Below are 23,524 nucleotides of genomic sequence, written 5' to 3' on the forward strand. Positions count from 1 at the left end.
CGAGAGGAAGGAAAGGGAGAAACGGGATGGGGGGGATTGTGGGATGGGAAATCAAGGGGGCAGAAGCGGGGGAATGGCGGAGGAGGCCCTGAAGGGCGAGGGAGGTGAAGGCTTGGGAAGGGAGGAGAGCGGAGCCGGGGCCGGGAGTGGGTCCTAGCAGAGAGCGAGCCGTCACCTCCCCTGCAGCCAGAGTGAGAAGGACCTGATCCTCAGGCAAGTGTGAGACCCACATGAATCATGAATGTAGGTGCCTCCCCTGAAATCCGATCTCTGGCCTCAGCCCAGCCGTCCTTGCCCTGTGCCCAGGTCCTGCCCAAAGCTGCAGCTACCACCCCACCCTCGGGGCGGGACGTTTTCTCCTTTCAACCCTGGACCTCCACCACTCATCCGAAGGGGCACTGCCCTGGGTGTCTGGGCAGCAGGACTGGAAGCAGGCCCTGCTACTAGCCAGCCGAGGAAGTGACCGTGGTTTCTGAGTGACTCTGCCTCTCTCAGCCTCAGGTTTTTCTTCTGTGAACTAGGGATGAGCACAATGCCTGCCCTCTCAAATGGCTGTGGAAAAGTCATAAGTTGTAGGGCAATGGGCATTAAACTCTAGAGAGGTCTGGGAAGTTCCTCCTATAGTCTGGCCTCTCCCTGACACCCACAGTCCTGCCCACCTTGATAGTCAACATGATGTGTGTTTGGCCCTTCAGCACCTCCACGGCCTGGCTGTGGCTGATGTCGTCGAACCTGACACCGTTGGCCGCCAGGACCTGGTCCCCCACCTTGATGCCATTCTCCTCGGCCAGCCCACCATGATCCACTCTGGGGTCAGACAGGAAGCAGTCTGAGAGGCCACCTGGCCTGCCCTCCCTCACCCTAGACCAGACTCTTCCCTCGGATACAGGGATGCCCCAGCCAAACTCCTTGACCCTCTTCCTGGAGCCCCCCACTCCCCTCCAGACCCCACCCCTGACCTAGCCCTCCTTTGGACATGTAGTTGGCTGAGTCTCACTTGCCGACCCGTCCCCATTGCACGCCCGGCCCCAGCCCTCACTTGGACACATAGATGCCCAGGCCAAACTCCTTGCCCCCGCGGATGTTGAAGCCCAGACAGAAGTCGTCTGACGTGGTGTACAGGTGGACGATGCGCCGCACCCCGTCCTCCGAGCCGCTGTCGGACGGTGTCGAGCTGCACTTCTCCACTACCAGCCGCCGATTCACGACATCCACCCTGGGACAACAGCAAGGGGCTGTCAGTCTGGGCCCCCCCGCCCCGTCCACCACCACCCACCCCCTTTCCTTCCAGCATCTCGGACAACTGCACAGGTAAGGGGAGGTCGCCCTGGGGGACTCCCCAGTCCTGAGACCTTCTGTGGGATGTAGACTTCATTAAATTTGGGAAACCACCCCAATCTCCTCTTTTTATGGATTGGCTCCATTGGGCCAGGACCCATTTCGAATCCCCACAAGAACTCTGAGGGAGAGGTGCTGTTACTATGCCCAGGCTCCCAGGAGAGCATCTTTGGGGACAGGGCCGCCGGCGTCTGGAATAGAGTTGGGAGGAGAGCTAGGGGAGAGACATGGCCTTGTCTCATTTCAGCGTCAGGCCTTAGGATCGCTGTGCTTCCAGTGCCAAAGGACAGAGGGAGCAGAAGCCGTACATAGCTGAGTCTCAGGCAGAGCCCTGTGCCCTCAGCGCCTCCTGCCATGGGCTGGATAGGGTGGATGGGGTGGGGCAAGGTCAGGGCTGGGACCAGGCGTTCTCACCACGTGGTCTTCTCCTTGGAGAATTTGATGCCCGGCACGCGGCCCATGCGCCTCACCATCATGTGCAGGCGGCTGCTGCCCGTCAGCACTTTCACGGCGCTGCCCATGGTGGTGCTCTCCAGGCTCAGCCCGTTCGCCTCCGTGATCTTGTCCCCCACGCACAGGCCAGCCCGCTCTGCACCGGGGGAGGGGGCAGCTGCCATGGGCCCCTTGGGACAAGTCCCCCAGGGCAAAGCTAAGCCTTCCCCACCACACAAGGCTCCCTGGGGTAAAACTTCTTCCACGAGATTGGGGATCCCCAGGTGAGGTCTGGGTATTCCTTATTAGACTAGGGACTTGTCCATGAGCCCACTCCATCCTGGGAGGGGGCCTCCTTTCCCCATTGGATCAGGCCCTCCAAAGCTGAGGACCCTTGCCTGCCATCATTGATAATAGGCCTCCAGAGCCCCACCGAGGTGGGGGCTCATCTCCTAAGCCAGCACCCACTCCTGGGGGCCCTGCTCACCTGCACTGCTCCCCTCCTCCACTTTGCTGACGAAGATGCCCAGGCCATGCTCAGAGCCGCCCCGCACACTGAAACCCAGTCTCCCTGCTGGGCTCTTCTCCACCCGGACAGCGTGGATGATGTCGCTTTCATCACTGTTGGCTGTGTGGTGGTGGTGGTGGGGAGGGACACAGGCATGACTCCCGTGTCCTTTCTGGGCACAGAAGGCCCCTGGGTTTCCCAGTTTGGGTCAGGTTGCTCGGCACATATACCTAAGGCCCTACGGCCTCAGGGTAGCCGATTTCTGAGTTCCCTGTTGGGGATTTGAGAGTATGGGTCAGCAAGAGAGTATGGGAGCAGGCAGGACAGGACTCCATATTAGAAGATGCTGTTCTCCTTCCCTTATTATATAGGGGTGTGTGTGTGTGTGTGTGTGTGCACGCCCATGCACGTGTGTGTTTCTTATACTTACTAAGCTTCTCATGCCCACAGGCCCGGGATAGGACAAATTCCTAAAAACCCTGCCACTCTGAGGGTCAGATGGATAGAAAAGAGGTTCAAGATTCCATTCTATAGGGTGGAGTTGAGCAAGTTTGGGCTCTTCAGCTTGAGCAGAAAGGAGTATGCTCGCTCTATCTTCAAATAGTCAAAGAGCTATTATGTGAAAGGCATTAGATGTTCTTTTCTGTGTAACCCAGAGGGCAGAACCAAGCCCTCATAGTGGAGTTAGATGGAGGCCAATTTAGTAAGGAAAAACTTTTTAAAACCTTCAGCTATCGGACAATGGAATGAGGTTTCCAGGAGAGATAGTGAGTTCCTCATCTTTGGTGGCATACAAGCCAGCACTTGATAAATCCCTGTCTGGGATATTGTGGAAGGATCTCTGAGGCCCCTTCTATCTCTTAGACTCTGTGATTCTGGAGGTAAGGGCTGTAGAAGCTACTTGACTATATGCGGAGAGAAACCCAAAACACCACTCTGCTACGGTATATGTCCAGAGCCCAGAGTGGTGCTCTCCATCAGTGCTGGGGAAAGTCAGAGAAGCAGGGTCCCTAGGAGCTGCAGCTGATAGGGAAGGTGTTTGGGAAGACAAGATGGGTGGGATTTCAATGGGTGGAGCAGAAAGGGAGGGCACTGATGAGGAAGGGGAGGGAGTGAGCAAGGCTCTGAGAGGGGTCCTTGAGAAGGCCTTTGGTTAGAAAAGTTAAGAAGACTGGAGAGGGAAGCTGGGTCCCAGGTGAGAAGGTGAGATTTCTTCTTGGACAAGGCTTACTCCAGAGATATTTGAGAGGGAGAAATCTCTCTCTCTCACACACGCACACACACACACACTTCTGTTTGATCTAAGAGAAATCAGGTTACAATGCATGACCAGAGCAGCTCAGGAAGAAATCTCCAAGGGCAGCCTGTGAGTAGGGATGGTGCAGGACAGAGTTGTGGGGCATCCTGAGGCTTCCTGGCTGATTCTGTCTGCACACATCTCAACCCAGCCAACGAGTCTGTTGCTCTCCTGTCCCCCAACCCTCTTTCTTCTCAGTCCTTCCCTGGGGCCTTCCTAGGGCCCTGGGCCAGGGGGATGCCGATCTGGGGTTTTGAGCATAGGAGCTTGGGGCCTCTGAGGATGGAAACTTTTCTACCTCTACTGCCCTACCCCGGGCCACCAACCTCCCCCTCCAGGAGCTCACAGCCTCCTCACTGTCTCTCCACTTCCATTCTTGCCCCCTTTAGGCCATGCTCTACACAGTGGCCAGAGTCAGCTTTTATAGCAGATCATGCCTGCTTATTAAAAACTTCAATGCCTGCTCCTTCTTCTAGAAGGAACTCCACAGTCCCCTACGCCCAGTAAGGCCCTCTGTGGGCTTTCCTCTGCCCACCTCTCTCCCTTCACCTCTGGCCACCATCCCAGCCTCACTGAGCTTTGGCCACACTGACCTCTCTCCTGTTCCTCTCACAGGCTAATCACTTCAGTGTCCCCTCAATCTGTGATACCCTTGCCCACACCTTCGTAAAGCCAGCTCCCAATCTGCAGCCCCTCTTGGCTCTGACACCACGTTCTCTGAGAAGCCTTCCTGGACTACCCTCCCTGAAGTCCCTTCCCTTCTTCCCAGGTGGCCTCTATTAGAGTGGTTCTCAAAGTGTGCCCCCCAGACCACCCATGCAGCAACACTCAGGAACTTATTAAAAATGTGTATTCTTGGGGCGCCTGGGTGGCTCAGTTGGTTAAGCAACTGACTCTTGATTTCAGCTCAGGTCATGATCTCGGGGTCTTGGGATGGAGTCTTGCAGCAGGCTCTGAGCTCAGCGTGGAGTCTGCTTGTCCTTCTCCCTCTGCTCCTCCCCCTGCTCTCTCTCAAATAAATAAACCTTTTTTGAAAAAAGTGTATTCTTGGGGCACCTGGCTGGCTCAGACGGTAGAGAATATGACTCTTAATTTCAGGGTTGTGAGTTTGAGCCCCACATTGGGTGTAGAGATTACTCAAAAATAAAATCTTTTTAAAAAAGTCTATAAAAAATGTGTATTCTTGGGCTTCGCTGCAGATGCCCTGAATCAGAAGCTCTGGGTGTGGGACTCAGCAGCTTGTCTTTTCACAAGCCTCCCCCCCCCCCGGCAATTCTGATGTATTCCCACGTGTGCGAACCACTACTCTATCGTACCATCCAAATAAGTACCTCCAGGATTCTTACCATCCTTTCTCATTATTGGCTTACTCACATATTATTTATTGTCTGTCTCCTTTAGCTAGATTGTAAGTTCAGTCATGGTAGGGACTTTGTAATCCTTTTCTGCCAATATATCTCCAGCAAGTCGCACAGCACGTGATATCTGCCAAGGATTTTTTGAATAAGTAAAAGAATAAATGGATGAACGAGAGTGAGGAGGAAGGGCTGGTTTGGATTAGAGAATGCATTTTCTCTGGGACCAGCTGAGTTTGAGGAGCTGGTGGGAAGTCGTGGGGGTGATGTGGGTCCCAGTTTCTCCCTCCCCACTGGGTCTCCCTTATCTGTTCCTTTAGGCCTCTGGAATGGTCTAAATAGTAACAAGGGGGAGAGGTTCCAGGATGCGGCAAGTGGGGAGATGTTTGTGCTCAGGCAGAGGGGAAGATTCTGGGCTCAGAGGCTCTCAGCCCAGACAGGGTAGAGGCCATCTGGTGGAGGCCATGCCCCGATCCTCCCCTTGCTAGGAGAGGCTGCTCCCCTGGCTGCACTAGGGCTCTAGGGCGAAGCAGCGGGGCAGAGCAATCCCGGAACTTCTTCTGCAAGAGGATCTTCAGAGGGAGAGTGTACAGAGCCATCACATCATAGCTGGGGCATGGTCTATGTGGCTGTGTGAGGGGGATGTGTAAGTTCTTTTAATACAATGGGACCCAAAAGGGCCATGCCCCAGTGCCTTCCCTATCCTCTACCGTGTCTCCTACCTCCTCTGAGGACTTCTGCTTCATGACCCGAATGACAGTGGTGACTCTCAGCAGTGCCCTGCTGCTCACCCAGGGGGGAGACCCAGCATGGTAGATGATGGGAGTGAGCATGCTGGGCCACTGGTTCAAGAAAGCCTGCTCTCTGAGCAACCCAGCGGCCCGGGGAGGGGACCTGAGATGCCCAGCTGGGTCAGAGGGGAGGAGCAGGGTCTGAAAAGTCCTCTCTGGGATCCAGCCAGGGGAGTTCTGCTGGCTGAGAAACAGAAGGGGAGCTGGAGATATTTATGGCATCTGGCCCACAGAAAGCCCAGCCCCAGGGGGCGCCCACTCCCCCCCCCCAACTGGCACTCAAGGTCCTGCCTTGCTCACTGGCTCTTTGTCGCCTCACATCTGTCACTGCAGCCAAGCTGTCTCCTAATTGCACTCCTTCCCGCCCCCCCCCCACACCCTGTTCTCTTGGTTTCCACTTCCAGCCTTGTCTGGGATACCTCCACGCCAGCACCAGCTGTTCTCATTGCTCTGTCTCGAAGCCCTACTACACTGTAAGTTCCTGGAAGGTGAAGATTGAGCCTCCTTTTCCTCCAGGCCCCCTGCAGGACCTAACCAGGACTGGTATAGAACAGGTGTGCGATGTAACAGCATTAAACAACTATATAAGGTCAGGTAGCCCCCTCCTTTGGGGCCCAGGCCTGAGGGTCCCTTCCTGACCCTCAACCCTCCTTCTTCCCCCCCCCTTTGGAACATTTGCTACTCTACCTCTTTCCTTTCTTCTGCATCTGAAACCTTTTTTAAAAAATATTTATTTAGGGACGCCTGGGTGGCTCAGTTGGTTGGGCAACTGCCTTCGGCTCAGGTCATGATCCTGGGGTCCCGGGATCGAGTCCCACATCAGGCTCCCTGCTTGGCGAGGAGTCTGCTTCTCCCTCTGACCCTCCCCCTCTCATGCTCTCTCTTTCACATAAATAAATAAAATCTTTAAAAAATATATTTATTTACTTATTTTAAGTAATCTCTACACCCAGTGTGGGGCTTGATCTCAGGACATGAGCCAGGCGCCCCTGCACCTGAAGGCTTTAATTCTGTCTCCCCAACTGGGCACTGACTCTTCACAGCCCAGCACAGAGCTGGTCACACCACGGGTTGGTTGATGGAGTATATCCTTCTCCATCCTGCTCCCCCCAACCCGCAGGGCATACACAAAGGGACTGGAGAAAGGCAGAGTCCATAGGATGGAGCAGCCAATTAGCTACCCTGCCTTGCTTGGCTTGGGGGCTAGCATATCACACACACCTGTCCCTGCCTCCATACTCCTATCTCCCATCTCCGACCTCTCTATAGTCCTGCAACCCTAAAGCATTGGCCTGAACAGGAGGAAAGGGCTGATGAGGAAGAACTATGGCAAAACAGGGGCCCTCCATGCCCCACAGCCCCAAGACTCCCATCTCTCGAGTTCCTCCTCCCAGCTGGCCCTTACCCCAACCCTTAGCGCCAGGCCTAAGCTGGGCCCCGCCCCCACCTTCGATGGGGGAGTTGATGAGGATGACACGGCCCATGGGCGAGGAGGCTCGGATTCCGCGGGGGGGCCCGTTCAGCAGCCGCTGCTGCTTCTTCAGCAGGTATCGCATTGCGGAGCCCGAGTCGCTGCCCAGGTGGCCGCGGGAGGAGAGGGAGCTCAGGGAGCCCGAGCTGAGGTCTCTGAGGCCCAGTGGGTCGAAGCCCACTGCAGAACCCTGCGCCATCGTGGCGAGCCTGGAGCGGCGCCCTACAAGTCCAGAAGGAACCTGCTAGCCCTCGCGAAAAGGGCCCCGCGTGCTCCGGGCTCCATGAGCCTTCTGTGCGGAACTGGGGTCTCAGTGACTGGGAGCCCCCCACCTCTGCAGATTCTCAGGAGTGTGCGCTCCAGGCCTGTGGATGGAGAGCAGGGATTGGGACAAGGGTGTAAATGCTGCCCTGCTGCCCCCCAGAACTTCCACCCCCGCCCTGATTTGAGATCCTGTCCTCCCTTGCCTTAGGCCCCTGGCCCAGTCCAGGCAGCATCGTGGACTTTCGGAACCATTTATACAAGGCCAGTGGGAGCCTCTCATTCACCCGTCATTCCGGCTGTCAGCTGAGTCATCTACCCCAGTGTCCAGTCCTGGGTATATTGGAGATGGATTCTTGCGGGTCATAGGGCTTCAAATGGTGTAAGAGAAATTGGGGCCAGGACGATTCCCTGCACGCCTCTCCTTGCGTATGTGGGTAGGGGGCTCGGATCTCTAGGGCAGGGCTGCAGAACCTGGGACAGCTGCAGCCAAGGGTCCCAGAGATTCCCCGACCCCCAGAGATCCCCTGGTCCCAGGCTGCTGTCCCCTCCGTCCCCCCTCCTCTCCCGTCTAAAGAGGTTGCCTGAACCTCTCCCAGGCTTTGGCGGAGGACCTGCTGGCTAGAGTCCCACACAGCGCGCACAAAACCCGGAGCCAAGTCCCCCAGAGCAGCTCTTGGACTCAGCACGCAGCATCCCACCCTCGGGTCGGTCCTCTCGGCCCCCACCTCTCGAGCTTGGCTCCCCTCACCTGCTTGCTGGTGCGGCAGCCGCTCCCGCGGGCGCGAGCGCTCGCCGCCGCCGGGGGGAACCTCGCCCACGCTCCGCCCCGGCTGCTGGAATAGGGCTGGCCTGCGTAGCCGCGGGCCCCCATTGGCTGCGAGGGCCGCCAGTCACTGCCTCCGTCCCCTCCCTTGAGCGCGCAGGAGAGCCGTTTGTCACCTGGGCTGAGGCCGCTGAGTTCTGCCCGCTGCAGTTCGAGTTCTGATGCCCCTCCCCGCCCCACGAACTTAGGGTTTGGGTCACGCCTCGTCCCCTCCCGCTACCGGTTCAGCGCAGGGGAGCCCAGTACCGCGTCTTCTCCAGGCCGAGCCAGATACTAGGGCTCTTGGAATTGCCACCCCTCCGCGTCCCCCCCGAGGCCTCAGTGAGGGAATGCCACCTGGGCAGAGGGGGGGCGTAAGCATTCGGTGGGCAGGAGCGTGGACTGGCGCCTGGGTGTGCGGCAGGCGTGCTCTCTAAGGTGACTGGGTGAGTTGTGAAGTGTGTGTGTGTGTGTGTGTGTGTGTGTGTGTTGCCTTCTTTGACATGCATCCTCCTTCTGTGTCACTAAGTGTCTCTCTGGCCACTCAGTTCTGGAAAGGGCACAGGTGGAGCCGCTGGTTCCAGGACACTAGGGGGAGGAAGAATCTTTCTGATCCACTTGCCTGATGCACACAGAGGCACCTTGAGTCTTCTGCCCCTACACATCGCAGGGCAGGGACTAGGGCTAAGGTCTGTGGTGCAGGTGTAGGGATTGGGGCCGGAAGGAAACTGGGGACCCAATGGAGCTAGGGGTTACAAGAGGCGGGTGAGGAGGAAAAGGGTGGGGACATAGAGGGGGCACAGGCAGGAGGGAGACTGTAAAGGGCTGCGAGTGCCGAAGTGCTGTGACAAGAACTTGTGGGAACTGGGGTAGGAGCCCAGGGGGCCAAGGAGGCAGAGGCCACTGCCAAGGCGGCCATCTAGTAAACAAGCCGGGCGGTAATCCGAGACCCTCCGGGCGCACCATCAGAGGATGGCCCCTCCACGCCGCCAGCCTTCGTCCTGCGCGCTGAGAGCCTTCGCGCTGGGCACCTAGACCCGTTGCTGCCGAGGCCGGTGCCCCCCTCCCCGAGGCCAGCTAGGCCTCTGCTCTTTCTCCGGCTGGGGACTGGCCAGAACTGCTTCCCCGAGCCCCGATTGGCTCTGGGAGGCGGCGTTGGGCCAGGTCCCTGGAGCCCGGGCTGGGGGCGTCGCCCCAAATGGCACCCGCCGCCCCCAGGCTCTGCCAATCCCTGGGCACGCCCGGCGAACGCGCGGAGGCGGGGAGTCCCCGCCCCTCCGGCGGGTGAGCGTCACGCGTGACGTTACGCGTGATGTGTGGGAGGGCAGGAGCCGGGCGCCGCGCCTGGAGGAAGGCGGGTCTGGGAGCTGCAGAGGCCAGAAGCCCGGGAGCTCGGGGAAGCGTGAGTGCCGGCGGTCCGGGGCGGGGTTCAGCGGTCAGGGGAGTAGGGGATTGAGGGCTAAGAGGGAGGGAAGCCGGCCTTGAAGTGTGCTCTCTGTCCTCTCCGGATTCAGTATATTCGGTTCTAGGGAGGTTCTTGGGGCGCGAGGGGAGCTTGGTTGCGGGGAGGAATGTCAGGGTGGGGCCTTATGTGGTTACACATTCAGGTGTCTGCAGTTGATGGGTATGGGTTGTGTGTGTATGTGTGAGCGTGCAAGTAACGGTCTTTGTGGGCTAGTGTACGCAGGGCGTGTCCACTGTTTGTATGTCTGTGTAGGGCATGTATGTTTCCTTGTGTGTGGGTATGTTCGTGCGAGTGTGAGAGAGAGGGGAGGGTGTGTCTTCCAGGGAGGGAGGAAGTATGGTCGGAGAGGATTAGTCATATTGTAGGATTTTGCCTAACACAGCCAGATGGCTGCTTTGGGCTTTCCTCGATACTGGCTGGAGAGGGCACTTAATGACTCCTCCTTTCTGGCCGTAGGTGGCCTGGGGAGAGGTGGATGGGTGTTTGTGCCAGCCCTGCCCAGCTGGGGAACAAGGAGGGCCTTGGGCCATTCAGCGTGGGTTGAGGAAAATGCCCCTGAAGAGGAGATTGGTGCATGCCCCCTAGCACGCATGCCTGACAGGCATCAGAGTCCCTTACTTGAGATCTGGCATAGATAAGCCCTGGGGTGGCCAGTGAGCCCTTGCTCTCCTCCAATCAGGGGCTGGGGCGTGGGATGGCTTAAGCCATCTTCCCAAACAGCCTTGGGGGTTTGCAGCTAGGTCTCAAGGCAGCTGGGGCCTAAAGCTGACATGTACATATATAATGCATATAATATGCAATTTTGTGCATAGAGAGCACGAGAGTAGCTGCCCAGGATTAGTAGCTGCTCTTGCATCAACCACACACATGTAAATCCTCACTGATGAAAATCTGCACCAGGCCAGAGTGCAAAGGAGATCTGTTTCTCTGGTTGTGTTTCCCCCACCCCCCCTCCCATGGCTCTAGGTCTCTGAGCCAGAACATTGTCTGGAAAACAGCTCCTCCCCCCAGCCCTTGCTTACCTATCTGGAGTCACCTTGAGCTCTGGAAGGGATTGGTGAGAGGCCCAGAGACCAGGGCAGGGCTACCAGAGGTTCCCACAGGCAGAGCTCTTGGACCCCCTCCTCAGAGTCCTCAGACTCTGGTCTTTGCCCTGCAGAAAATGGGTGAGTTGCCCTTGGATATCAATATTCAGGAACCTCGCTGGGACCAAAGCACTTTCCTGGGCAGAGCCCGGCACTTCTTCACTGTTACTGACCCCCGAAATCTGCTGCTGTCCGGAGCACAGCTGGAAGCTTCCCGGAACATCGTGCAGAACTACAGGTAGACCGCTACCCCGTCTGACCCTGTATCCCAGGGCCTCATTCCCTGCCTTGAATACAGTACCTTTTGCATCTATCTTCCCAAACTTGAAAGTGACCCTGTCCCACTCCTCAACCCCCTTATTCCCTGGCCTTATGTGTTGGAATTACAGGTAACTATGGCACAGAGTTTTAATCCAGAGAATTTTAGGGTGTTTGGGTTGAGGAGGTGGCATTGATATATGTGGGCAGGGGACTGCTGTCCACTTCACAAACCCTCTAAAGGGGGGTGTCCCACTGCTAGGCCACCCTCTGCAAGAACAGATGGTCTCAGAGTTGAGCCCAAGGAGAAGGAGAGCATCCCCCTTGTCTCCAGGAGGAAAAGCCCTTGTGATGCCCCCGGCCATTTCAACCCATTGGGAACCATCATTACCCATGACCAAGCTTTGAGGCAGAAACAGAAGGGCACCCCTGTTTGTGTGGCTACAAGGAAAATAGAAATAGGAGCCCGCCTACTCTTCTGGGAAGATGTGGTTCTTCCCCCGAGACAAGGAGCTCCTTTATTCTGAGATTGGGGGCCAAAGTTCCTGGTCCTCTGTCCAGACTTCCCCTGGTCAGGGCTTGCAGGGGCAGATCTGCCGCCTAGAATTACCTGTCTCTTCCCTGTCATTCTCCACAGGGCTGGCGTGGTGACGCCTGGGCTCACCGAGGACCAGCTGTGGAGGGCCAAGTATGCGTACGACTCTGCCTTCCATCCGGACACAGGGGAGAAGATGGTCCTGATTGGCCGTATGTCAGCGCAGGTGCCCATGAACATGACCATCACTGGCTGCATGCTCACCTTCTACAGGCAGGTCCTGTCCCATGTGTCCCCTCCCTGAGCACTCTAAGCTAGAGTGTAGCTTGATGAGTAGGTGAGGCCCGCTGGGCAGAAAATAGTGGGCGGGTGAGAGCTTGTGTTAGAATCCCCTATACCTCTCAGAACTCAGCCCTGGGGTTCCTCCCAGCCCAGACACAGTGTGTGTGGCTGCATAAGTGGGGCGAGTGGGGAGGGTCGTGCGGGGCTCACCAGAGCATGTTCTAGGGTCATCAGCTGGGTCCCTCCTGAGGGTTTGGGAATAACCTCTGGGGTTTCCTTATCAGGGTTGGAGGATGAGGGACACCGTAGAGGGGGCAGAAGTAAGCATCTTTGTTCCCTCAGGAAGACCCCGACGGTGGTGTTCTGGCAGTGGGTGAATCAGTCCTTCAATGCTGTTGTTAACTACTCCAACCGCAGTGGCGATGCTCCCATCTCTGTGGGGTGAGAGCTTGTCCCCAGGGACTCCCCCGGGACCTACCATTGCTCCCTCTGGTTTGCTCCTATTTCCGGAGTGCTGCTCTCAGCCTGCCCCCCTCCCCGCTTTCCTGGCCTGAGGGCACGGCGTCCTCTCGCGTGTGCTACGGGGGCCCCTCTGCTCCTGAAAGGGAGGGATCGGAGCTTCCAGACCAGTCTACACTGTAGCAGGGAAGGAATTTCTCTGCCTTCCACGCCTCATGTATTGAGGATTTGGCATGTCCCTGAAAGCGAGAGCCGTTCACCTCCCACGTGTGTCCCGACTCTTCCGCCACAGGCAGCTGGGGACAGCTTACGTGAGTGCCACCACCGGTGCCGTGGTCACAGCCCTGGGGCTCAAATCCCTCACCAAGGTAAATGCCCTCCATTTCCCCGTCACTCGTCCACACCGACCTCCAGGCTCCCCACAGCCCTCCCCAGAGTTCCTCACCACCCCACGGCCCTTAGGGCCACTAAGTGGCGTCTTCCCTCCCGCAGCACCTGCCCGCCCTGGTCGGCAGATTTGTGCCCTTTGCAGCCGTGGCAGCAGCCAACTGCATCAACACCCCCCTGATGAGGCAGAGGTGAGGGGCCCCAGCTCCTGGCCCGCGCGCCCGCCGTGCGCACCGGCCCGGTCCTCGCCCTCCACAAACGGAAGTCTCAGTCTGACTCGGGGATCCTGGGCTGGGAGAGAGAGCCTCTGAGTCTGTGACACCTGAGGGGACCCCAGGGAATAGCTGCCCGAGAGGGCATTACCGGTAGGATTTAGGGCCCGTGGTCTGACCCCCACCCCCTTTCCTTTTCAGGGAACTGCAGGTGGGCATCCCAGTAACTGATGAGGACAGTCAGAGACTTGGCCACTCGGTGGCTGCGGCCAAGCAGGGAATCTTCCAGGTGGTGATATCGAGAATCTGCATGGCCATTCCTGCCATGGGTGAGGCAGAGGTGCCTGGGTGGGGCACGGGAGGCTCTCAGAGAATGGGGGGGCCGTTCTCCAGGGGTTTTGAGCACTCTGGGGGCTGTCACTCTGGGGGGAGTGGGAGGAGCTGTGAAGGGGGATCCACCCTCCTTAGGATCCCGACTTTCACTTCACTAACTCCCTCCTTTTCCGCCCTGCTCTCCCTGCAGCCATTCCCCCCGTGATCATGGACACTCTGGAGAAGAAGGATTTCCTAAAGGTAGGTCACTCTCACCTTTCCCATCGTGGAAGTGGTGGTGGCTGGAAGCAGAGGTGACCAGCCCCCGAGCCCGTTTCCAGCTTGGCCTGAGTCTGAGACGTGGCCCCTGTTTGCCCCACCTCTGTGCTGCCCCCACTCCCATCATTCATTCAGCGAGAAGGAATTGGGCTGGGGCGAAGGAACCATGAGGGAGCAGGAGGAAGAGATAAGGGAAGGAAGGAAATGGTTTCTGTTCTGAAGAGAACTGGTGTCACTCCAGAGGCCTCCGACACACACAGGGATGGACTACCGCGGTCACACCGAGCGTCACATTCATGCTGTCGCCTACCGACAGCCGTGAGAAACACAGGCTCACACGTGCACAAACAGAACAGAGACGCGAGGCGCAGGAGTACACGCTCACTCGCTGAGTCATTTATGCACAAGTATTTCCTGAGCACCAACTGTGCCAGTTGGAGGAACAGAATGGTGGTCCCTGTGGCTGGAGTGAATCGAGAAGGGACAGGTTCATGCACGCCACTGGGCCGGGAGGAAGTGAGTGGAGGGTTAGAGGAGGCTTCCTGAAGAAAGCAGCTCCCAGAGGAAGTGTGGAACCAATTCTGAGAGAATGGGTGATGGGACTCTAGGGAGGGTGTCAGCCAGCAGGCCTGGCCGACTGGAGGGTGGTGATCTGGAAATTCCTTCCCTCTTGTGGGCTTGGAAGAAATGGGGCACATACCAGAGGTTCAGAGGCAGGGTTGGAGGGATAGAGCTGTGGTAGGGGGAATGGGGTGGAGGGAGGGGACGAGGGGTCACAAGCCATTCCATTGTCTCTGTCTCCCCACAGCGTCGCCCCTGGCTGGGGGCTCCCCTGCAGGTGGGACTGGTGGGCTTCTGGTAAGTGTGTGGAGACTCAGCAAGGGTATGTGAGAGTGTCCTTTCCATGGTGGATGTGGTGGGTATTTATTGATTTTAAGATGTTTATGTACATCATTCATTCATACATTCGGCTGGTAGGGATCTTGGGCACTTGTAGGGCATGCTGTGTGTTAGGGGGTGATCTCCATCCTTGAGGGCCAAGAGTCCAGTTGAAGAGATTCTAGTCTTCGTCTTTGAGAGGAAAGCATGGAAATAGGCCTTTGGGTACATCCAGGAGTTTCAGGCACATTTGATTGCTGAATGTGGCACGCCCAGTCGCTGCTCTGGAGCCTCTTTCCTCAGCCAGAGCCTAATGTCAGCATTGGCTTTAATCAATTTCTACCCCTAGGGGCTGTCTCCAGAGATGGGGTGGGGTGCAGGGAGGGAACAACCTTGGGTCAAAACTTCACAAACCTTTCCAACGCTCTTCTCCCCAGCCTGGTATTTGCCACCCCCTTGTGCTGTGCCCTGTTCCCCCAGAGAAGGTAAGTGCTGCCCCCGGGCTGGCCTGGGGGCTCTGGATGGGTCTCCACATCTCTGGAACCAGCTGACCTTAGGGTCCTTCAGTGTGTTCCAGGAGGAGGCCTGGCCTGCCAGGCACTAAGCTTATTCTGGCGCAGGGAAATGATAGTGAGCTGGGCCTTCTGGCCATCCAAGGAGATTCTTCAGCCTGGGAGGAGGAAGGGCGGTGATCGCTTAGCCTGATGCAGGTTGGGTTCAGGGGATACTCAGCCCGCCTGTGCTGTTCTGTTGCAGCTCCTTACACGTGAGCAGGCTGGAGCCAGAGCTGAGAGCTCGGATCCGTGAGCAAAACCCTGACATCGAAGTGGTTTACTACAACAAGGGGCTTTGAGGGAGGGTCGGCCCCTGGCCCCCTCCCTCACCTCCTTGGGCTGCTGCTTTAGTGGCGCCTTCCCTCCCCTTACCTTGCCCATCTGCCTGGTACTGGGTGGGGGCTGCGTGGGGGCATGGCCAGTGAGACCAGCAATGCATTAGGCTGAGAGAGGTGCCCCCATCCAGGCTTTTTCTCTCCTCCCTGGTTTCAAAGAGCAGGGTCACATAATCCCTTTTTCCTGGGCTTCTCTGTCTACGTGCATACATACACAATACGTGTGCATAAGTGTGTGTGTGTTTACATGCTGTCCTGGAAGCTAGGAACAGACACGCTGTCCTAGGGTGTCCTGATATCTGGCTTCTCTCGGCATCTTGCCACCTGTCAGCCAGCCAGGCTACAGGACTTCCCTGCTCAACAGTTCTACCAGCCAAGTCATTTCTAGCAGCACCTCGCCCCTTCTGGACGCACAAGGAGCCCCGGGATCTCAGCACAGAGACTGAGAGACACTGGCAGGCCAAACTGGGCCGACTCCTTCAGATTTCTGGTTCCTAGCTCCCAAAGCTGACCCGGGAGCTGGGCTGGCAGAGGAAGACATATCAGGATAAGGGAAACAGGGTGGTTTAGGCATCCCCCACATCCTGAAATAGAGAAGTTCGTCTTCTCTCCTCTATGAGAACAAAGGGGCACCAGGATCCTGTGGCACTCCCGCCATCTTCCCGTCTCCCCGCACTGCAGGGTGGGCACCCTTATGTACAATCTTAGGAGTTCTTGGTCTGCTCTGACGTTATAACCTCAAATCTACACCTAGAGTCCCAACTCCCTCCCCACACCACAAAGCCATGAAGGCGAGCAAGCATTCCCCTTTAAGAGCTCCCACTGCCCCCTCTTACAGAGGGACACCGCTGTGGGAATGGTGCTTAACCTCCACAGGTATCTGAGTGGATGTAACTAGGACACCCTCAAGGGCAACTAGGCCCTGAGTGTACAACCTTAAGACAGGACATTTTGTGTTCTGTTGGCTCTTGTTAGACATTCAGCAGAACCCTGACCTTAGGTCCTCTTTTGTAAGGCTTAGCCCTGCTCCTACTCCTACTCCTACCCCCACCTCCCAAAAGGAAGGGCCTGGGCATCCATAGGTGGTCCAAAGGGGAGGTAGGCTTGGGAATGGAATATATGGTGGTACACTCATAGGATACAGGGCTGGACCTTGACTCTAACGCCCATGCACTCTGGCCGAAGCAGTGGGTGTTATAGATGAAGGCCCCAGTGGGATCCTCTAAGAGCACTTTCCTGCTTCCCCAGCTATCTGCCATAAGTGACTAAAACTATGATGCCGTTGTTACTCAATAAACTGAAAACCTGTCTACTTCCTTTTTTAAAAAATATTTTATTTATTCATTTGAGACACAGAGATACAGAGAGAGAGAGAGAGAGAGAAAGCATGAGCAGGGAGAGAGGCAGAGGGAGAGGGAGAAGCAGGCTCCTCGCTGAGCCAGGAACCCGATGTGGGGCTCGATCCCAGGACCCCGGGATCATGACCTGAGCCGAAGGCAGACGCTTGACGGACTGAAGCCACCCAGGCGTCCCAAAACCTGTCTACTTCTTGATCTTCACTTGATTCCATGTCCTGAGGGTCCAGGAAGAGCCAGCCTCCGGCCTACCCTTTGCCTTCCCTCCCCCCAAAATGTAAGTCTTAGTCTCTTCCCTCCCCTTCTGTAGGGAACTCCAGCTCCCAGCAGAGGGCGCTGTGAGATTAGAAAATCAGTCCATCAGCATCCTGAGTACTAACCAACCTAGGGGGGATGTAGATGCCTTCTATTCCCTTCGCAGATAGAGTCCTGGCTTCATTTCCTTGTTTGCTAGGAAGGCTGATCACACACCTGCATACCAACCCAGGCTCTGGGCTCAGGCATTTGGCATGGGTTGGTAGCTTCTGGTTCCCAGGGCAGCCTCTGGAGAGAGGAAGACTAGAGGGCTAAGGACTGTCCAGCTCCATCAGAGAGAAGTTGTGCACCAGCACACCCTCCATACCCCTCCACGCCCCCATCAGTGCAACACAGGAACAAGCCTGGCACAGACCATTTGCTAGTTAGCACCCCTCCCCCCCATCCCAGGGCCCTCCACCCTCCACTCCCTCTTTACGTAACCCCCCTTTTGTTCCTGGGAAAAATGAAGCCAAAAGTTCACGTCTATGAACAGATAACGAGAGCTACTATTTAACAGCTTACAGCTGTGTCTCTTACCCTAAGTCTTGGCTTTGGAAGATTCAAAAGAATAACCATGTATGAATCTACAATAAAATCCATTGCATACTCCTGGCAGGGCATACCCCTCATCTCCTCTTTTTCAGCTCAAAGCTCTCACACTAGGTGGTGGGGAGAAATCTTTAGGGCCGCATGGTCCCACAACAGCCGGAAGTGAACCTGGTACCTTGGCCTGGGCTTGCTCACGCCTCTTGGGCAGTAGAAGTTTACTTGTATGGGTGGTGGGGGTGACACCAGCCACTGCTCATTGAGCCTTATGTGTGGTGCCAGGCTTAATAAAAAGGCAAGTGCTTTAAGCCCATTATCTTTTATGATCTTCACAACCCACTGTGGGGCCAGACATGTTATGTCCACTCTGAGCAAAAACACAGGCCTAAAGACATGTAAAAAGTTGCCCACAGCTACACAACTAGGGAGTGGTGGAACCAGGATTCAAGCAGAGCCGTGTGACTCTGAAGCCACGATATTAAGCTTCTTCCTGACCTGCCAGCCCTCAGCCAAACTTGAAGTAGTTCTCCTGGTCCCTTTGACATTCTAGGGCATCTCCTCCCTGGGCCGTTTGTTTACAGGCCAGCAAAACTGAGGCCCACAAGTGTACTCAGACCTTTTACTAAAGCCACTGAGGAGTTTCCAAGCTTGAGGGTTTTATAGCTGAAGGAGCATGAGCAAAGATTCCTATTCTTTATTTTAAGATTTATTTATTTGAGAGAGAGAGAGCGCGTGCACACGCATGATGGGGGGGGCAGAGGGAGAAGCAGACTTCCCACTGAGCAGGGGACTCGGAGCCCTATGCGGGGCTGGATCCCAGGACCCTGAGATCATGACCTGAGCTGAAGGCAGCCGATGCTTAACCGACTGAGCCACCCAGGTGCCCCATCCTATTCTTGATTAAATATGCGGCAACATTTAGAGGGGGCCCCTAGCTGGCTCAGTCAGTATAGCAGGCGACTCCTAGTCTTGGGGTCATGAATTCATGACCCACGTTAGGCCTAGAGCTTACTTTAAAAAATTTTTTTTTAAGTATGGAGTGACATTTAGAAAACACGTTTCAATTCCATCCTGTCCTGCCAGTCTGGAGTGGTGCCTCCCAGCAAGCCCACGGGGCCCTGGGTCAGCTCTTCAAGCCTCTTTCCTTTTTTTTTTTTTTTTAAGATTTTATTTATTTATTTGACAGAGAGAGACAGTGAGAGAGGGAACACAAGCAGGGGGAGTGGGAGAGGGAGAAGCAGGCTTCCCATTGAGCAGGGAGCCCGATGCGGGGCTTGATCCCAGGACCCTGGGATCATGACCTGAGCCGAAGGCAGATACTTAACAACTGAGCCACCCAGGCGCCCCTCTTCAAGCCTCTTTCTGCAGGTACAGCTTTCCCCTTTGGTAATTCCCTTGAAAAGGGGCCTTGAACTTTTACTGGAAAATCCATATAAAATAAACCTACTTGGGGAGTGAGGTGCAGGAATCTCTGTTAAACAAAATCACTAAGAACATTTTATAACACACTTATTTGTGCTCTGCGGATAACACTAAACTGTATCAGAGAGACGACTGGCCAAGGCACCAATGGGGCCAGTTAGGAAGGAATGCTTTCCTGTCATCTTTCCTTCCTAGTTCTACCACAGCTTCTCAAAGCAAAAGTTAGCTTTAGGCACACTTCACAGGCTTTCTAGGGGCAAATCCTAGCCAGGTACCTTTTCCAGACTGCCTCCACATACTTGGACTTTTTCCTCAGAAGTCAGCACTTGGGCAGAGGTAGCACTTTTCTCGCTGGAAAGGAATCTCCCCCATTCTTGGGCCTCCCTTCCTCCTCTTCCTGCTCAGACTCTGGGAACCTTCTTTGGGAGCCTACATCTGCATCCTTGGTCTTCCTCCCCAGCCTTCTTCCCTTGGCCCGGCCTCATCTGCTCCAGAGCTCCCACCTTGCCCATTATGAAGACCACAGCCCTCCCTCTCTCCCAGCCCATGTTCTAAGGAGAAAAAGGGCTCCCGTCTGGCTTAGCCTGGCCAGAGGAAGGAGGCCAAGTGAGTATATCCTGTTCTTCTCTAGGGTCCCCTGCTCTTTTCTAGGGTCACTGAGGCCGGCATCTTAGGGGCAGTGGTGAGGGCCAGTTTCAGCTCCGGCCCTGTGGGCTCATGCCAAGACTAGGCTAGTCCCCGGTCCCCTACGAGTCACAGACAAGCCCCATTTCCTCCGTCAAGCTCTCCTCTCAACCCAGCCCCGCCCCGGGGGTGGGCGGGTGCCTGTCAGTCATGGTTAGGCCACGCCCCTCGGGGCGGGGCAAAAGCCAGTCTGGCGCAGAGTCCCGCCCCTGCTCTGGCCGTTGTCAGTCAAAGTCAGGCTCGGCCCCACCTCCTTCCCGTTTCCCAGGCAACGGCTTTAATCGCCGCTGGCCCGGAATGCAATTCATCTTCCCTGTCTGAGCGAGGGACTCAGATCCGCTTTCCTGGTGACCTCGGTCCCGGACCCTTAAATCCGCCAAATCGCCTCCCTCCTTTCCTGTTTCGAAGCCCACGGGCGCCTGAGCGCCCGCCCTTTGACTTGCTGCCCGGAAATCCGCGAGGTTTTCGAGGAATCGCGTGAGGCCTCTCCTTGGGTCCCAAGCCCGGGTTTTTCCGCGGCCTACGAGGTTATCGGCCCTGCCTCTTGCACTTGCCTCCCACGGTTCGGGAAACGTTTATTGAAGTCTGCTAAGAGTGGCTCTATGCCCGGCGCTGGGTAGAAATGTCTTGTTGGGTGAACCGAGGCCCTTCCCATCTGCAGGGACACAGCCTGTGCCCAGCAGTCATTAAGGTGCCTCTCCCTCCGTCCCCTCCACGTCAATCTCCCTGCCTGTTACAGCGATCTCGGCCCAATGCTGCTGCATTCTTTTGCTCGGAATTGTGGAGGGATCTTGACCCGGTTGCATCATTCCCTCCAAGGGAGCTTCCTGGGCAGCGCCCTCCCTTCTTTCTAAATGTACACACCTTTTTCCTCACGGGCAGTTGTCCCAACTCAGGCTGCCAGGGGGACAACAGCAGGCCCCAGCTTTGCGTCCCAGCCTCCTCCAGCTTCTCCTTCCTTTCTCCAATCTTAGACCAGCAAGGTTTTGCAACTGAATAACGACCAGGAGAACAGGGGAGGGAGGAACCCCGCATAGCTTGGGCCACACACACAACCCCTTCCTCCTCCCACCCCATACATCCAATAAGAGAGTAACCAGCTCCTGGTAACAAGCCACAAGCAGTTCCTTCAAGGTAGGGTGTTTGCTTATGGAACAAGAGTTTGCTATGTAAATCTAAAAACTAACCAATCAACCATCTATATTATTTTCTGACTGAAGACCTCCCTTCTTCTATCACCAGCAAGTTCTCAATCAGTTACAACTTTTATTTCCCAGAAGAAGCACTTCTGGTTTGGGTTTTAGTTCAAGTTATTTTTGTGGAAAGCAACAGAGAATGATTGTGGCTAGCTTCAGTCAACAGAGATGTATTGGAAGGAGTCTGCAGTAGCTCTCAGAACCAGAGGTGGGACTAACCAGCCTGGCTTTGGAACGAGCAGGGAGCTGGGCAGCTCTGGGGCCTCAGCAACTGGAGTTTATGGACACTGCCATTAAGGTAGCAGCTTCAACTAGCTCCAGTTTCCGATCTGTCCATTCATGTTTCAGAAATTGGTACAGATTAGATCAGTTGTCTCCTCCTAGGAGGTGGCCAGAGGTCAGGGTCAAGTTACAAGGACATTGGACGTCATTACTTCAGGTCTATCTCTATGATTGGGGCTGTTCCCAAAGTAGGGCAATTACTGTGAGCTGGGAATCTCCATGGTTGATATTTACTACAACATGTGTTATTATTGGTCCCATGCATCTGTAGTTCTCTCCAGTTTAAATGAAACCTCCCCTGAGGGCCAGCACCATATCTTCCCTTTTAAAAAAAAAAAGTGAAAAAAAAAATAACACAAAATTTACCATCTTGACCACTTATTAGTGTACAATTCAGTAGTGTTAAGTATATTCACATTGTTGTGAAACAGATGTTCATAACTTTTTCATCTTGCACATCTGAAACTCTATACCCATTAAACAACAGCCCATATCTTCACTTTTGTATGCCCACAACACCTATAATACTGCCCAAATCACAGTAAGTACTCAATACATGTTTGCTGAATAAATGAATGTGGAATGCAAAGTGCCCTAAGCCCCACTCATATGTTGGTCCTAGGGAAGATCACTAACACAGTGGTTCTCAATCTGTTTTACTCCTCAGCAAACCTAAAATATGTTACATATTCACAAAAGAAACAATGGCTCACGACTCTAGTGACTTTCAGCCTGGAGGATGGGAAAGTATATCCTCCCAGGGAGGTTTATCAGAACCTTGCGGCTTGAAAAGTCCCTCAGGCAAAGTGAAGCTGTCCCTAGATTGTCCCTACAGATGATGGCCAGTGAGAGGAGGAGCTCAGCCCCCTCTCTTCTGTGTCTCTCCATGAGTCCCAAATGAAAGGGGGTGAGGGAGAGAGTGTCTCACATGTAATCAGAGCCCCTGTCTGCAACTCTCTTGTCTGTTTCTCCGTGCCATGTCAATGCCTCTTTCCTGGGGCAGTTCGTGCCCCATGGTGCTGACCTACCCTCTACCTCAGCAGCTTCTTGGGGCTGGCACTGAGCTGCCATCATTTAAGGCATGCTGGAAAAGAGACACCTTCACCTTATTCTTGTCCAGTTCCCACTGAGTGGTCCCACAGCAGAACTGCTTGGGCCTCTGGCTGTATGGTTTCATTTTCATGGCCTGTTTTCCAGGGCACCAAGGCACAATGGGGTGGGGAGGTGCTGGGTAGTAGTGATGTAAGATTAAGCATCACCCTACAATATGCCTAAAAGAATTCCTTTTTATGATACTCAGGCCTTCTGCTGAGTCTTGCTCTTCCTGGCTGGACTTGCTTGTCACTGCTAGTGATTTTCTTTCAAGGCTCCATTTCTGCAAGCTGGCTTCCAACACCTAAACTAGCCTCAAGCTGTCAGACTCCCAGGCTTATATCTGACCCCTGAGTTGTGGATGAAATTCAAGTTCTTTTCCTTTGGCCAAATCAGATGACTTCCATTCAATTGTCCCAAACTTTCCAAGGCCACGAAAGAGGCTTGTTATGTAAAGGAAACAGGCAGACTCCCTAAATCTGTGGTTTCCAAACTGTGTACCGAGGCATCCCAGAGTGCCACAATGAATTCGCAGGACCACTGCAAGATATTTTCTGTTTTCGAGAGGACCCCCAAAATACTCCGCAATGGACATTGCACAAACTACTAACTCAAGTTCATGTTTTCAAAATTAGACTGTGCTGCATTATTTTCAGTGTCTTTGCAAAACTGAATTTTTGATGGTTGCTGTGACAAAAAGAGTCAATGTGGTACAGGCAATGAGGGTGGCAGGAGTCAAGCTGATTCTAAGTTTTGAGAAGTTATGCAGATCTCAATAGGTGCAACATCCCATTAGTAAGTAACAAAGGTTAAGAATTACATAAAAATGGGGGGCGCCTGGCTGGCTCAGTGGGTCATGCATGCAGCTCTTGATCTTGGGGTGGTGAGTTCAAGCCCCACACTGGGTGTGGAGCTTACTTGAAAGTAATAATAATAATAAAAAGAATTACATAAAAATATTCTTGGGGCACCTGGGTGGCTCAATCGGTTAAGCATCTGACTCTTGGTTCCGGCTCAGGTCATGATCTTGTGGGATCGAGCCCCACGTTGGACTCTGCGCTCGGTAGGGAGTCTGCTTCAGATTCTCTCTCTCCCTCTCCCTCCCACCCTCTCTCTCTCTCTCAAATAAATAAGTAAAATCTTTTAAAAAGTTCCCCCCCCCAATGTATGTGTATTCGTTTTTCAAACAGGTACAATGGAGTTAGGCCATAAATATGTACTAAATTGCTTGGACCTAACTACCTACAGGGAACTACTTGATATTTCTTTTGGCCTAGGGTACTGTGAAAAAATTACTAGAAAACTAAAGGTTCTGTAATTCTAGAAAGTTGGGGACCCTTGCCCTAAATG

At 54.9% G+C, this 23,524-nt stretch overlaps 2 protein-coding genes across 3 annotated transcripts in view; one reads left to right on the forward strand and one right to left on the reverse strand.

Annotated features, from left to right (window-relative positions):
* The window catches only part of PDZD7 (PDZ domain containing 7), an 11,413-nt gene extending 3,155 nt beyond the window's left edge, over window positions 1-8,258 (reverse strand). The window contains exons 1-6 of the mRNA XM_032423470.1: window positions 8,205-8,258; window positions 7,169-7,557; window positions 2,258-2,398; window positions 1,753-1,927; window positions 1,040-1,216; window positions 660-807 (exon numbers count right to left, since the gene is read on the reverse strand). Coding sequence (XP_032279361.1) covers window positions 660-807; window positions 1,040-1,216; window positions 1,753-1,927; window positions 2,258-2,398; window positions 7,169-7,391 — 864 coding nt within the window. The 5' untranslated portion in view covers window positions 7,392-7,557; window positions 8,205-8,258. The remainder of the gene's footprint in view (window positions 1-659; window positions 808-1,039; window positions 1,217-1,752; window positions 1,928-2,257; window positions 2,399-7,168; window positions 7,558-8,204) is intronic.
* Window positions 8,259-9,559: 1,301 nt separating this feature from the next.
* SFXN3 (sideroflexin 3) lies at window positions 9,560-16,612 on the forward strand. 2 transcript variants are annotated; one of them, XM_032423439.1, is made up of 11 exons: window positions 9,560-9,660; window positions 10,883-11,046; window positions 11,704-11,874; window positions 12,226-12,324; window positions 12,635-12,710; window positions 12,835-12,920; window positions 13,143-13,270; window positions 13,465-13,514; window positions 14,341-14,390; window positions 14,849-14,896; window positions 15,168-16,612. In XM_032423439.1, exons 1-11 carry the CDS (start codon window positions 9,571-9,573, stop codon window positions 15,262-15,264), a joined length of 1,059 nt encoding a protein of 352 aa, XP_032279330.1. In that variant the 5' UTR covers window positions 9,560-9,570; the 3' UTR covers window positions 15,265-16,612. The 2 variants fall into 2 exon arrangements, with proteins under 2 accessions (XP_032279330.1, XP_032279331.1); XM_032423440.1 differs by having other exon boundaries at window positions 11,704-11,827; window positions 12,230-12,324.
* The last annotated feature ends 6,912 nt before the right edge of the window (window positions 16,613-23,524 follow it).

This window comes from Phoca vitulina, unplaced genomic scaffold (genome assembly GCF_004348235.1).
Source record: "Phoca vitulina isolate PV1807 unplaced genomic scaffold, GSC_HSeal_1.0 scaffold28, whole genome shotgun sequence".
NCBI lineage: Eukaryota > Metazoa > Chordata > Mammalia > Carnivora > Phocidae > Phoca > Phoca vitulina.

Coding starts and splice junctions, on each gene's coding strand:
- SFXN3 (XM_032423439.1), top strand. CDS start 9,571: ATGTGTGGGAGGGCAGGAGCCGGGCGCCGCGCCTGGAGGAAGGCGGGT. Junction 12,711..12,834: donor GGCTCAAATCCCTCACCAAG/GTAAATGCCCTC, acceptor TCCCTCCCGCAG/CACCTGCCCGCCCTGGTCGG. Junction 14,391..14,848: donor GTGGGACTGGTGGGCTTCTG/GTAAGTGTGTGG, acceptor TCTTCTCCCCAG/CCTGGTATTTGCCACCCCCT.